Source organism: Pteropus alecto, unplaced genomic scaffold (genome assembly GCF_000325575.1).
Source record: "Pteropus alecto unplaced genomic scaffold, ASM32557v1 scaffold42, whole genome shotgun sequence".
In the NCBI taxonomy this organism is placed as follows: Eukaryota; Metazoa; Chordata; class Mammalia; order Chiroptera; family Pteropodidae; genus Pteropus; species Pteropus alecto.
The window spans coordinates 15,395,698-15,410,213 of NW_006434825.1; the positions used below are offsets into that span (position 1 = coordinate 15,395,698).

The following is a 14,516-nucleotide window of genomic DNA, read 5'->3' on the forward strand; positions in this document are numbered from 1 at the left end:
GAGGTGGGGTAGAGTACGCGCAGTTCAGTTTAGTTCAATAATTCCTGAACTGTGCACACTGTATAAGTGACCTTGGGAAGTTACTCAACCTCTCTGTGCCCAAGTGTCCTCAGATGCAAAATAGGGGATACTTGTATTCACAGGATTAAGTAAAGTAAATATGTGTAAAACACTTGGAGCAGTGGCTATAAAAGTGTTAGCTGTTCTTATTGTTATTGTTATTATTTATCAGACACTATATTCGCCTAAGTGAATAAGACAGTCCCTTAGAGAGCTCACAGTTTAATGAGAGAGGCAGAGAGGTAAATGTTGTGTGTTATTGCTAAGAAAAAGATGTGCATGGAGTGTAGATAGGATATGGAGGCAGCAGTAATCAAAAAACAGATCCCTAGAGGAAGGAGTGCTTGAGGGCCGCTTTTGGGAATAAATAAGACAGAGGGGCTGGGGGCTTGGGGCTTGGGGCTTGGGGAGCCAAGGAGAGGGCAGCAAATAGCAGGCAGGTTTGGGAGCTTCAAGTTCAAATCTTTCCATTTGGACCAGAGCACTGGGAGCAAGGGAGGAAGTAAAAGGAAATGAGACAGAAGAGGTAGACAGGGGGCTAGATCATAAGAAGCCTTGAAAGTCATTCACATATACGTACTTGGACTTATCGCCGTGGGTCTGTGGTCTCCAAGTAGTGCTCACAGCCTCCACTGCAGTGTATTGGGGAGAAATAGAACTATTTAATTTGTATTAATGTTATCTCTTTGTGAATTCCTTTTTCTGTACCTGGTTTATAATGGTAGCTATACATTGGTAGTGGCTTCCATTACCAATATTATGCAGGTATTATAGAGATATATACAATATTATAGAGATACAATTTATAAAGAAATAGTTGTGTATTGGTGTGCATGCTAGGTTTGTGACTGCAGGCCATGTGGAGCCACCAGAGATGACTTTTAATCAAGGAAACGATTTTACTCAAATTCATTATGGAAATAACATTTCAGGATGTTTGGAAGGAGAGGTGGCCCAAGCCGAGGCCTTGGCATTGGGGATGAAGAGAAAAAAGATTTGAGCGATATTAAGGAAATATTGCTCCGTAAACAAGGAGGAACAAGTGATCAGTAAGCAGTACCAAGTGGTTGAGAATATGGTCACTGAATATCAGATGCTCAATGAAAGACAAATACTCAAAGAGCATTGGGTATTCAGTAAAGCTCGGGTATTAGTAGCCGAAAGCATTTTTTTTATTATTACAAAGTTAAGTAAATTCAAGAGCATGTCAGTTGTATTTGGATAGTGTCAGACCTTGGCTAGCTCATGAGAGACTTGCTAGGAAGAAACTGGATTTCACTTTTGGATAGAAGCTTAGGAGACAGGGCCATTGCTAGGAGAGAGAAAGGCTTTATTTCTAGAAAGAAGAAACTGAAACATATCTAGAGGCTCGAGAGAAAGAGGATTAATAAAGGGATGAAAAATAAGAAAAATAAAAACTGCTTCTCCAGTATGGATTCTCAGGGCTGATCCCCCTCAGGAGCACCTCCCACAACCACCCCCAGTCCCAGAGAAACCCCTTCTCTTGTCAAAGCACCCACTTAAAACAGTTAAAAAGCCTGACTCACAAATATAAAGCGAGTGTGTCAAAGAGTTATTTAGCTTATTAATGACAGAATGGTAGATAAGTATAAGAAAACTTTCAGAGGCATAGAGGAGAGACCAGAGTATTTCTGGACAACAGATAGAATGTTGAAAGAAGATGACCAAGTTGGTTCCAAAACTGACTAATTTCTCACAAGTAGAGTGACCAACCGTCGCAGTTTGCCCTAGATGGTCCTGGTTTTAGCACTAAAAGTCTCACGTCCTAGGTAACTTCAGTCCCAGAAAATGGCAATAAACTAAACTCAGAAGTTACTCTTTCTACTAGACAAGAAATTGTTTTCATCTTTACTTTACAAAAGACATTTGCAATTGACCAAACAAAAAGAGCATCCAACTTTATAGAGCCTGAGCCGAAGAGCAAGTAATAAGTCAAAGGCACACTACTCCTAGAGAATCAATAATTTTTGGGGGGGAAGTGACTTTTGAAGACATGCAATTATCATTTGCCTTATTTCCAAGTGTTGAATAATTTTTCTTAGCACTCTGCAAAAGCAAAAAAAAAGACAGTTTCTAGGCCTCATCCACAAGCACCTATTTCTCTAGAGGAAGTAAAAGTTGTCAAGGGCAGACCCAGTCCTCAGAGCCTGGGGGAATCCTTGTGGCGTGAACTGTTCCCTTGCACAATTAAGAATGTTCTCTTCTATGGTATTCACCTGTTCTAAAGTTTGCAAAGACTTTAGATCTCAGGCAGGTTAGAGTTCAAGCCCAAGGGACTGGGCCCATCCAGATAATCCAGGATAATTGCCTTATCTTAAGATCCTTACTTATATCTGCAAAGTCACCAATTGCCATGTAAGGTGCCGTATTCACAGGTTCCAGGGAATAGTATGTAGACAGCTTCGGAGGAGCATTTATTACAGCATGGGTCAGAAATTCAAGAGTGGTTGGCCTGGGTATTTAGGGGATCTCCCATTAGGTTGCAGCCAAGAGCTGGCTTTAATGAGGCTGGAGAATCTATCTTCTCCAAAAGCCATTCATGCACATGGTGGATAAGTTGATAGTGCTATTGTCTGGAGGCCTCTGTTCCTCTTCATGTGGGGCTCCTCTCCACAGTGTTATCCAGGTGTCCTCACAACAGGGAAGCTGGCTTTTCCCAGATCAGAAGATCAAGAGACCAAGGTGGAAGTTGCAGTGCATTTTTTGACCTTTGCCTTGGAAGTCACATGCTATCGCTTCTGCAGTGATGCATTCGTCACGCAAGTCAGCCCTCATCGAATGTGGAAGGACCACATGGGGGCTTGAATAATAGAAGGCAAGGATCACTGGGGCTGTCTATTCCAGGCCTCTCCAGGGCTTCCTGCTCTTTGTGGTGCCCACTGAGCATCATTACCATTTCCGTTATCACACTCAGTGAAGAAATCACGAGATGCTAGTGAAAACTAGCAATTTTCTAAACCTTAGGACATGGACAATAATAAAAGACAGGCTCCTCCAGCCATTTTTATCTCCATAAATGTCTAGCACGTTGCCTTGAAATGTGGCTCAGAGAGAACCCACTGCCCTCCCAAGGAATGGCGCCTACATCAGCAGATGGGCATGGGCCCATGTAGCTTTCCTCACGCTGATGTCAGCTGTATGCCCTGTCCTTCTCAGGTCATTTTGACCAGTACCCAAGTGTGGGTGATGCCCAACTCGGGTTTCACAATGTCCCAGGGAGGGTAGTTGAGGTCAAGAGGTAGCCTTGGACCAGAGAGGGTGGAGATCTGACTCCAAGAGCCAGCTTCCAGTAAAATCCAGACACTGATGCAGTGTGCTTCTCACTGTCTTTAAACCTTCGCTGTTCAGCATTGTTTCCTTCTTTGGGGCACATGTTACCCCCAGCAGGCTGCAGTCTCTCCTACATCATCTGCCCCGAAAATCTACTTAAAGTAAACTTTTACACAGAGGAACAGATGACCTGTGCCGAATAATGTCGCCATTCCCCATGATGGAAGCTCTGCAGGAGTTGTAATTTTTACTGTTATGACGGTGCCTGGCATGTAGTAAGTGTTCAATAAACATTTGTAGAATAGAGGAATAAACTTCATTTTTAAAAGTTATTATTATTTTGGATTATTAGCAGTACTTACTTAGAATAGAAATGTTTGAAAATAGAGAAAAGTGTGGAGAAGAAATTAAAATTACCCATAAATCTACCACCCCTTATTCCAAATAATGTTAATGTTTTATTATTTTTTCCTGGTAACTGTGACATTCAATTCTATGTATTTGCTCTTGTGTAAATGCTTTAAAATAGTGGAAGGTGGTATTAAAAATAATTTATAATTTCCAAAAATGGTGGTCCCAAGTATTCTCTCCTCTAGCCATTCCTGTGTCCAGTGGCCATCTTCTTTTGTTCACAACCTTGACAGAGGGAATAGGATTATCGTAGGGTATGACAAAATTTGCAAGACCTAATTAATTTGTAAAAGTAAGTCCATGTTTGGCAGTTCCTCTGGGCTGGGGCTTGGGGAAAGGGAAGTCTGGGGAGGTGGAGGGTAATAGGTAGTATCACAAAATCAAATAAAGAACCATAACATGTTGTGTGTTGCAATTCCAAAAAGGTTGGGAATGATCATGGCCTGAAGGCAATGCTCTTGTGACAGTGTATGTGTAAGGGCAACTCTCCTGGCGAACCAGTCCCAGGGACCCTGTCCCTTCTGTGCCGACCTTCTTCATCCTACAGTCCTTTCAAAAGGTCTCTCTTTTGAGTTGATGGTTTGTTTAAAACCCAGAATCTAACTTAAAAATTTGTTTTAAGTCTTCTCATAGCAGTGCTGTTTTGAGCATAACAAGAGAAACTTTGATATCTGTAGGAACTCCCTTATTTTGCCGATGAAGAAACAGGCCAAGTTTTCTCAAGGTCAGCAACACATTGTTGACAGACTAAGACTGGAATGCAAATTCCATTATATCTTTTTATTTTGTCACACCAACGCTGCTGTTTGCTCCTTGTTAAGGGTTGAATTATGTCCCCTCAGAATTTATATGTTGAAGTCTGAACCCCTAGTACCACAGAATATGACTTTATTTGGAAACAGGGTCATTGCAGATGTAATTCGTTAAGATGCTGAAGTAGAGTGGGTCTCTAATCCAGTATGACTCCTGTCCTTATTAAAAGGGGAAGTTTGGACGCTGACACTCACAGAGAGAGTGGCACGTGAAGATGAGCAGAGATCAAGATGGTGCACCTGTAATGCAAGGCATGTCAAAGGTCGCCAGCAAACCACCAGAAGCTAGGAGCGAGGCATGGAACAGATGCTCCCTCACAGCCTCCAGAAGGAACCAGCCCTGTGGACGTCTTGATCTCAGACTGCTAGCCTCCAGAATTGTGAGACAATAAATTTATATTGTTTATTTCACCCAATATTTAATACTTTATACTACAGCCTTAGGGAGCTATCACACTTCCCTTTGTATGACCTTAAGAAGTCATAGACTCTTGGGAAATTAATGATCTCCTTAGTGTTTGGAATCTCTTTGGTCATTCTAGCCTCCTCCTTCCTTGCTTTGGAAGGTGGTAGTACTCAGGCAGAGTTAAAGTTTTTCAAGCATGTGTCAAGAGTATGGATTATTAATGTCATGAATATGCAGGTAAAGGTGAAATATGAAAACGTGATAAAAAAACTTTGGCAAATAGAGCTAACCATCAGATTATATCTATGCATGTGACATCTGTATATTCAAGGGGACTTGTACAAATTACATTACACTGCAATTGTATCTATGCTCATGTACAAAAAAAAAAGGGGGGGTATAATGAACATCTCCAAACTACTTTATCTAACAACAGCAGAGTACACATTCCACTCAGGATCACATGGAACATTCACCATTTTTAGGTCATAAAATACAACCTCACAAATATAAAAGAATAAAAATCACACAGCATCTACTCTCAAATGACAATGGAATTAAACTAAATATTAGTAACAAAGGTAGCTGGAAAATCTGAAAATACTTGGAAATTAAACAAAACACTTGTAAATAACATAAGTTAGAGAACACATCTTAAGAGAAATTATGAAACATTTTGAACTAAATTAAAATAAGAACATAACTTATCAAAAATTTGTGGTCGCAGTGAAAACAGTGCCAAGAAGGAAATTTATACAGTGAATGAATATGTTAGAAAAAAAGAAAGACCTAAAAACAACTAACTAAGCTTCCACCTTAGGAAACTAGAGAAAGAAGAACAAATTTAAAGTAAGTAGAAAAAAATAATTTAAAACTAGAGCAGAAATCCATGTGACTTAAAACAAGAAATCAATAGAGAAAATCAACAAAACCAAAAGCCGGTTCTTTGAAAAGGTAAGTCAGATTGCTCTTTAGCTTAAGATAATTAAGAAAAAAAGAGAGAAGGCACATATTAGTATCAGAAATTAAAGAGAAGTATCACTACAGATTCCATGGACCTTAAAAGGATAATAAAATAATACTACGAACAACTCTATGCCCACAAATTTGACAACCTAGGTGAAATGGACCAAATCCTTAAAAGACACAATCTGCCAAAACTCACACAAGAAGAGATACACAAGCCGAATAGGCCTATATTTACTAAAGAAGTCGACTCAACATTTAATAACCTTCCAAAAAAGAAAGCACCAAGCCTAGAGGGCTCACTGGTGAATTCTACCAAACATTTAAGGAGAAAATTATGCCAATTCTCTCCAATCTCTTTTAGAAGACAGAAGCTCAAAATGGAAGCTCAAAATGAACTCAAAATGGATATCAGACCTAACTCGTTCTGTGAGGCCAGTATTACTCAAATACCCAAATCTGACAAAGATGTTACAAGAAAACTACAGACCAATGTCTCTCGTGAACATAGATGCAAAAATCCTCAACAAAATATTAGCAAGTAAGATCCAACAATGTATTAAAAGAATTATACACCATGACCAAGTGACGTTTAGTCCAGGTATGCAAGGCTGCTTCAACATTGGAAAATCAATTGATGTAATTCATCACATCAACAGGCTAAAGAAGAAAAAACTACATGCATCATATCAATAGGTGCAGGAAAGCATTTGAGAAATTCCTGTACCTATTCATGAAAAAAAAACAAAACAAAATGCTCTAGCTTATATTGTACATAATGGTGAGAAATTTGAAGCTTTCCCTCTAAAATCAGGAATAATGCAAAGATGTCTCTTCTTACCACAACTTTTCAACATCATACTGGAAATTCTAGCTAATGCAATAAGTAGAAGGAAAGGAAGTAAAAGGTATACAGATGGGGAAGGAAGAAATAAAAATGTCTTTGTTTACAAATGACATGATAATTTAATAGAAAGTGCAAAAGAATCAACCAGAAAACTCCTGGAACAAATAAGCAAGTGTGGCAAGGTTGTGATATACAAGGTCGGTATACAAAACTGCTTTCCTATATACCAGCAATAAACAAGTGGAATTTGAAATTAAACATAATACCATTTACATTAGTATGGCAAAAAATGAATTAGGCATAAACTTAGCAAAATATGTACAAGATCTATATGAAGAAAACTACATAAATGGAGAGATATTCCATGTTCATTGTTAGGAAGAGTTAATATTGTCAAATTTTCAGTTCTTCCCAAATTGATCTGTAGATTCAATGCCATCCCAAACAAAATTCTAGTAAGTTATTTAGAATTGGACAAACTAATTCTAAAGTTTATATGGAGAGGCAGAAGATCGAGAATTGCCAACACGATATTGAAGGAGCACAAAGTTGGAGGAACGACCCTACCCAACTTTAAGACTTCCTTTAAAGCTACAGTAATCAAGACATTGTGGTACTGGTGAAGGAACAGACAAATAGATAAATGGAACAGAGCAGAGAGTTCAGAAACAGACCCACATAAATACAGTCAACTGATCTTTGACTATGGAGCAAAAGCACTATAATAAAGATAGTCTTTTCAACAAATGGTGTTAGAAATATTGGGCATAGACACACACACACGCACACACACGAAATGAATCTAGACACAGACCTTACACCCTTCACAAAAATGAACTCAAAATGGATATCAGACCTAAATGTAAAATGCAAAACTATAAAACTCCTAGTAGATAGCAGGAGAAAATCTAGAAGATCTATGGTGATGACTTTTTAGATACAATACCAGAGGCATGATCCATGAAAGAAATAATTGATAGCTGGACTTCATTAGAATTAAAAACTGCTCTGTGAAAGACACTAGCAAGAGAAAGAGAAAACAAGCTACAGACTGGGAGAAAATATTTGCAAAAAATATATGATAAAGTTGTTATCCAAAACACATAAAGAACTCTCAAAACCCAGCAATTAGGAAACAAATGACCCTAAAAGGGGCCAAAGACCTTAACAGATAACAAAGAAGATATACAGATGGTAAATAAGCATATGAAAAGATTTTTCATATCATATGTCATCAGGAAAATTCAAACTGAACAGTAAGATGCCACTACCTATTGGAATGCCCCAAATCTAGAACACTGACAACACCAAATGCTGGTGAGGATGTGGAGCAGCTGGAACCCTCATTCATTGCTGATGGGAATACAAAACGATATAACCACTTTGGAAGACAGTTTGGTGGTTTCTTACAAAACTAGATGTACTCTTACCTCATGATCTAGCAATAGTGATCCATGGTATTTACCCAGAGGAGTTGAAAACTTATGTCCACACCAAAACCTGCACATGGATGTTTACTCATAATTGCCAAACTTGAAAGCGATCAAGATGTCCTTCAGTAGGTGAATGGATAAATAAGCTCAAGCTAAAGAAATAGCTTGAGTATCATCAGAGGTCCCCAGACTTTCAGGAGCTTCCATTCTTAGCTACCATGTCACCACAATGCACATCACATATATACCAACACATCCAATAACTTAAAGTAGGTTTTAAATACTTTGAAATTTTTGTTGCTGTTTTTTCTTTTTTCTTTTTTTTCCAATCTGTGGTTTTGCCATGACTTTTAAGAAATTTGAGAGTTATTGTACCACTTACTAAGTACCCAGGTCAAAACCACTCATGATAAAAGTAAAGATGACCGGCACATACTCAAGGGGGTTCTTTCTGGTCATATGGTAGTGGTTAAGGTAGACCTGGGAGCTGGACTACCTGGGTTTGAATCCCAGATTCACTAGATTTTTGAACTTGAGCAAGATATTTATTCCTTGTGGAGCTAAGTTTCCTTCAGTGAAATGAAAAGTTTTCCTCCATTGAAAATGAGCATAATAGAACTGACCTCATAGGGTACTTGTAAGAATTAAATGAGTTAATATATGCAAAACACCTAGGATTGGGACTGACATATAATAAGTTCTATGTAAGTGTTAGCTATCATTTTAATTTTCTCTTTTATCACTTCACACTTGAACTCACCCATATTTTGCATAGGATGGAAAGCACGGGCATGAAAAAAAGCCTTTTTTTAAAAAAAAAGAGAGGAAAAGTCCTAATCGACGTGACTTGAAGAGGCAGAGGAGGCCAGTTGGAAGAGGTGCTCTACTGCTGTGCTGGAACTTTCTTTTAACTCTGCCTACATCAGACCCAGTTGAGAATTGTCACTCCATGCTAAATAGTCAAAGTATGAGCTTGCCCAATTTATCGATTAATATGGACGTATATGTTGGTCTGATTTATATGGCACTTGTAAATCGTATTTGTTTTATGAGTTTTTAAAAATTGAGATGCATAAACGTGCCTACATTTTAACCCCTTCTCGGAAATAACATTCACCTCTTGATTATATTGGATTTTTTTATATATGCCCTTATGCGTGGAACTCACACTGTGTAAAATAAGTTAAACGAATATGGCCCCTGCCCTCAGAAATTCACAAATGTGAAATGAAACAGATATAATACATTTTCCCAGAGTTTACTCTTTGGCAAAAGCATAAGCCAGGAACACATTGACCAAATATTTATAGGACACATAAATATTACAGTTAATAATTTTCATGTTAGGGGTCAGCGACATCTAACCAGGAACTTAGTGGTAGTTGAGAAATCAATAGAGCTATAAAAATCAGTAACTTTTGTAAGCAAATTTATTGGTCACCTTGATAGATTGATCATATATGAAATCTCTTGAGAACATACTGCTATTAGTATGTATGTGTATATACATATAACTATTACTTATTTTTTAAGAGAAAAGAGGGCTTCTTGGGAGACCCAAGAACAGCTGGCATTCACATACCTTGTAGTTATTTTATTTTTTATTTTATTATTTTATTTTATTTTTTATGGTGACATTGATTAATGAAATCCAGTAAGTTTTAGGTATACAGTTAAACAGTAAGGCATATACATATTGCACTGTGTGTTCACTGCCCATAGTTAGATTTCTTTCTGTCACCACATTCTAATGAGGCAAATAAAAAATAAAACAGAACATGTACAAATGAATACTATATTTTATAGATTTTAAGACACATTTTTTCATGTGTCACTATCTCAGAAATTGGGATGCATCTTATAACTGCTGACTTTTTTTTTGTACATAAAGTGATATGTGTTTCAATCAATGGCATCTTAGATTTGATGTAATGTAAGAGTGTGTTAGATACAATTAGTGATATGGAAAAAAAGGCAGAGGGGAAGGTAGGGAAGGTTAGCAACTTAAATGTGATATAGTCCTGTGTCTTTTTACATTTACACATTTTAAAAGTCAGAGACCACAATTTTAAAATAAAATCATAATTTAAAAACATTATTAGTGCTAAGTGCAATGTGGTTTTCTGGATGGGAACCTGGAACCAAAATAGGACATTAGTGGGAAAAGCGATGAAATCTGTAGTATAGTAAGTATTGAACCATGTTAATGTCTTAGTTTCAATAATTACACTACAGTACATAAGATATTCACATTAGCAGAAGCTGGATGAAGAAAAATCTTTATACCATATTTTTAACTTTTTTGAATATCTAATATTATCCCCAAATAAAAAGTTTAACAAAAAAATGTTGTTAGCGTACTTGAAGCCACTCTGTTTATCAAGAAATAACTGACTTGTTGGGACACAATTTCCTTTTTTAATTTTATTTTATTTTATTATTTTATTTTATGGTTAGTTTCAAGTATATAGCACATTGGTTAGACCTTCATATAGTTTATAAAATGATCCCCTTAATTGCTCTATTTCTCCTCTGGCTCTCTACCTAACCATTACATAAATGCTAACTGCATTCCCTATGCCGTGCTCCCCACCCACATGACCATCTGTCAACTACTAACTTGTACTTCTTTAACCCTTCACTCCATTCTCCTAGTTCCCCAACCTGCCGCCCCTCAGGCCATCAACAGATTGGACACAGTTTCTTTGTAAGGTATTTTACCCAGTAGGCACACTCACATATGCAAATAGTTCTGAATCACAAAGAGTACAAACAACCAAGAGCTTCCTGAACCAGAAATAATAACAGCTGACATTTATCAAACATTTACAACATGCCCAGCGTCATTTTAAATGCTTTATATGTATTAATTTGCCAAACCTCCCTACAGCCCTATGAAGATGGTACTATAATTATTCCCATTGTTACCAATGAGGAAACTGAGGCACAGGATTAAGTCATTTGCTTAATTTACACAGTTAGAAAATGATGGAACTGTGATCTAAATCTCGCTGCATCAATGGTCTTCAAGTGGGGCTGTGCTTGGCTTGTTTGAGGACCCAAAAGTCTGGTGTGGCCGAGCTCGGAGAGTGGGAGGAGTAGCGCAGGACATGATGTGCAAGCGGTTGGTGGAGGCCAAGTTATGTGGGGCCTTATGAGAAGTTTAGATTTTCTTCCAAGCACAATGAGAAGCCATTGAAAGGTCTGGAGGAGGAGTGTGAAGATCTCTCTGGCTGTGAAACAGGGAGAACAAGCTCCAAGAGGAAGTGACCCAGGTGAGGTTTGCTAGTTATAGTGCAACAGTGATGAGGATTTTGGGCTCTCTAATTCAGTTCTCTTCCGTGCTGCTTGCAAATGTACCCCAAGCAGGGGACTCTTAATGGCAAAACCACTCCAAGCTGGTGTCCTCCTGATATTGGATATGTTTTGTTCACAAAGGACACCTCCACCTTCTGAAAGGAGCAACGAACCTCTCTCCGGGTGATTTAATCCCACCTATTTCTGCAAAATTACTTGGGAGGATGAGAGATGGGACTGGGATTTAGTGGCACCCTTCTTAGCACATTCTTCCTTTTTAAAAATTAAGATGATTTACAAACAGTAAAATGCAGTCTTTGTGGTGTACAGTTCTACAGTCTTTGTCAAACGCGTACTGTCATATAACCTGCACCACAATCAAGATATGAACCAGTTTCTTCATCCTCCAAAATTCCCACATGTAGCTTTCCCTTCTCCCACCCCCAGCCCCTGGAAAACCATTGATCTGTTTTCTTACACTGTAATTCTGCCTTTTCTAGAATATCCTGTAGATGAAATTATTCTATGTGTAGCCTTTTGAGTCTGGCTTCTTTCATTTAGCCTAATGCATTTGAGATTCATTCACGTCGATATGTACATTAGTAGTTCATTCTTTTTTATTGCTGAGTAGTAGTCCATTATATGAATGTAGCACAATTTGTTTATTCACTCACAAACTGAAGGACATTTCGGTTGGTTTTTGTTTTTGACAGTTATGAATAAAGCCACTATGAACATTCACATACAGGTTTTTAAATGAACATAAGTTTTTATTTATTTTCTTAGGAGCGGGATGTCTTTTCTTAGGGTTGTAGAGTAAATATATCTGCAACTTTGTAAGAAAATTGTTTTTCAATCCAGAGGACTCATCTTAGAGGAGAACATCGGAGAAAGCTGTTATCTTTGTGGTACGCTCAAGAAGGGACCACAGTAATAAACGCATTTGGTTTAATGGATCGTAAGATATCTTGAGGGGGCATTGAGCTGTTTTCCTTTTCCCTTCATCTGTGACCTTCCTCTGCCGTTCACTCAGAGGTGCCATTTCACAGGGAAGACTAGGACGGTTACAGCAGAGAAAGAATCTGTGCTCAGCTCCTGACTTCCAAACAGGATTCTTGAAGTCCATTTTAGAGATAACAGCTGTGAAAGCCAGAGCTTTTGATCCTCTTTTCTTTATGAGAGAAAGGAAAAAGACTTTTGGATACGGAAGGCGGGCCCAGTACATGGGGCATGGAGAGGGGAGAAGGAAGGAGGGGGGCTTGCAGGGGAGAAGCCCAGCCCCAGCACTCAGGTAGGTTTCAATCCAGTCGGCCCAGATGATGTCCTTCCATGCTGTGATGACTGCCAGATTCACCTCTGTTACACTTGCTTAAGACAGGTCTCATAATGCAGCAGTCAACTGTTCTAGAAATAATTTCTAGAACAAGAATGAGATATTTTTAAACAAATTAATAAGTTAATAGCTTTCAATTCCTCTTCTAAAACCTGTCAGGGTCCTATAGCCTTAACCACTGAAATCGTTGTTTTCTCAGACTGTCTCTCTGCAGGACTCCCAAATGAGGGCCAAGGGAACAGCTTGATTTGGGGGCAGGGTGTATGTAAAACCCCTGAGGGGCAGGCTCGCTTCCTGGGAGTGGCTGCAGGGGCCTCCCCATCAGAGCCCCAGTTCTGTACAGATTCAACCGGAAGGACAGCCCTTTACTTTTTACCTGCATCTCTTGTTTGTCCCTCTGGTCTGTGCCCAACGACTGCAGAGTGAATGACCCTGCTGACCTACCGCCAGTGGCACATACCTTTTATTGGTTTTATTTTAGTTTGGAGGGGGTCTGTCTGATGCAGACACACTCTAACACTCCTTCATATCCGAAGACATCCGTAGATGGCAGCTTGGGACTAGAGGCCCAGTCTGGGGCTATGAAATGAATTTTCCTGTGCAAATCAGTTGTCCTATTTAGTCCTCTTGGTAGCAAGACTAGAGCACTTTTTCTCTTACTCTGTCTCCGGCCACCTTCTGCTTCGCTCACTCCAGCCCGCTCGCCTGGTGGCTGTGCCCCGAACACGCCAAGTACAGTTCCACCACAAGGCTTTTGACCTTGTGGTTTCCTCTGGCTGGAATGCTTGTTCTTCCAGACCTCCAGAGGACTCATTCTCTCCCTTTACTCCCATCTCCCAGTAAATGTCACCATCTATCTGTGGGGGTCGTTCCGATGATCATACACAAAATGCCACCCCTTCTAATCCTATACTCTGCTTCATTTTTTTTTTATAGCATTGATGCCTCCTATCATATATTTCTTTGTTCATTGCTTTTCTTCCCCCATAGGAATGTCAGTTCCATTAGGGTAGAGGCTTGGTTTGTTTCCTTCATGGCTGTATGTCCAGCACTTGAAACAGAGCCTGGCTCATAAATACTTGTTCAATGAGTTTATTAATGAAACTTGGTTGCAGAACTCTTGGTATGGAAGAGCTTTAAGTGACAAGTAGGCACAATGCTCCATCTCTCCAGGTTTGACTTGATTCAAACCTGAATCCTATTATCTTGTCTTGTTCTTTTTCATTCTCTCTCCCCTAGTCCTCCCACTGAGAGAGACATGTACCCCGTGGCCCATTCTCAAATACTAGAGATCCCGTTGCATTTTGTCATTGTTTGCCCAGGATCTTGTGAGACCTGGGTAATTGATGGTTCTCTTCCTTCCATAGATGCCAGCAGTGACTCTGGACAAAAGTTGCTGAATTACATCACCTCTGGCTCTTGTTTCCAGGCAGAATATTGAAAGGGTGGCCTTGATACCTCATTGGGGGGTGGCAGCAGTAAACCCTTTAACCGTTTTTTGGTGAAAAAAGGTTAACCTTTTTGATGCTTCTTGGCCAAAAGAATTTTTTAGAACTATAGACCCATGGAGACCTACCCAGGACTTTCCACAGCACAGAAGCAGGGCACAGGATTTGCCTGGATTGTAAGGAAGGCCCTGGATTACCCACTAAGACACAGG

General features: G+C 39.2%; 1 protein-coding gene across 3 annotated transcripts in view; it reads left to right on the top strand.

Moving 5' to 3' along the window:
* The first annotated feature begins 4,745 nt into the window (after window positions 1–4,745).
* TAT (tyrosine aminotransferase) overlaps window positions 4,746–14,516 on the top strand; it is a 28,264-nt gene continuing 18,493 nt past the window's right edge. For 2 of the 3 annotated variants that reach the window (XM_015587816.2, XM_025045378.1), the window contains exon 1: window positions 4,746–4,954. In XM_015587816.2, coding sequence (XP_015443302.1) covers window positions 4,790–4,954 — 165 coding nt within the window. In that variant the 5' untranslated portion in view covers window positions 4,746–4,789. The remainder of the gene's footprint in view (window positions 4,955–14,516) is intronic. The other variant, XM_006909830.3, reaches the window with a different exon arrangement.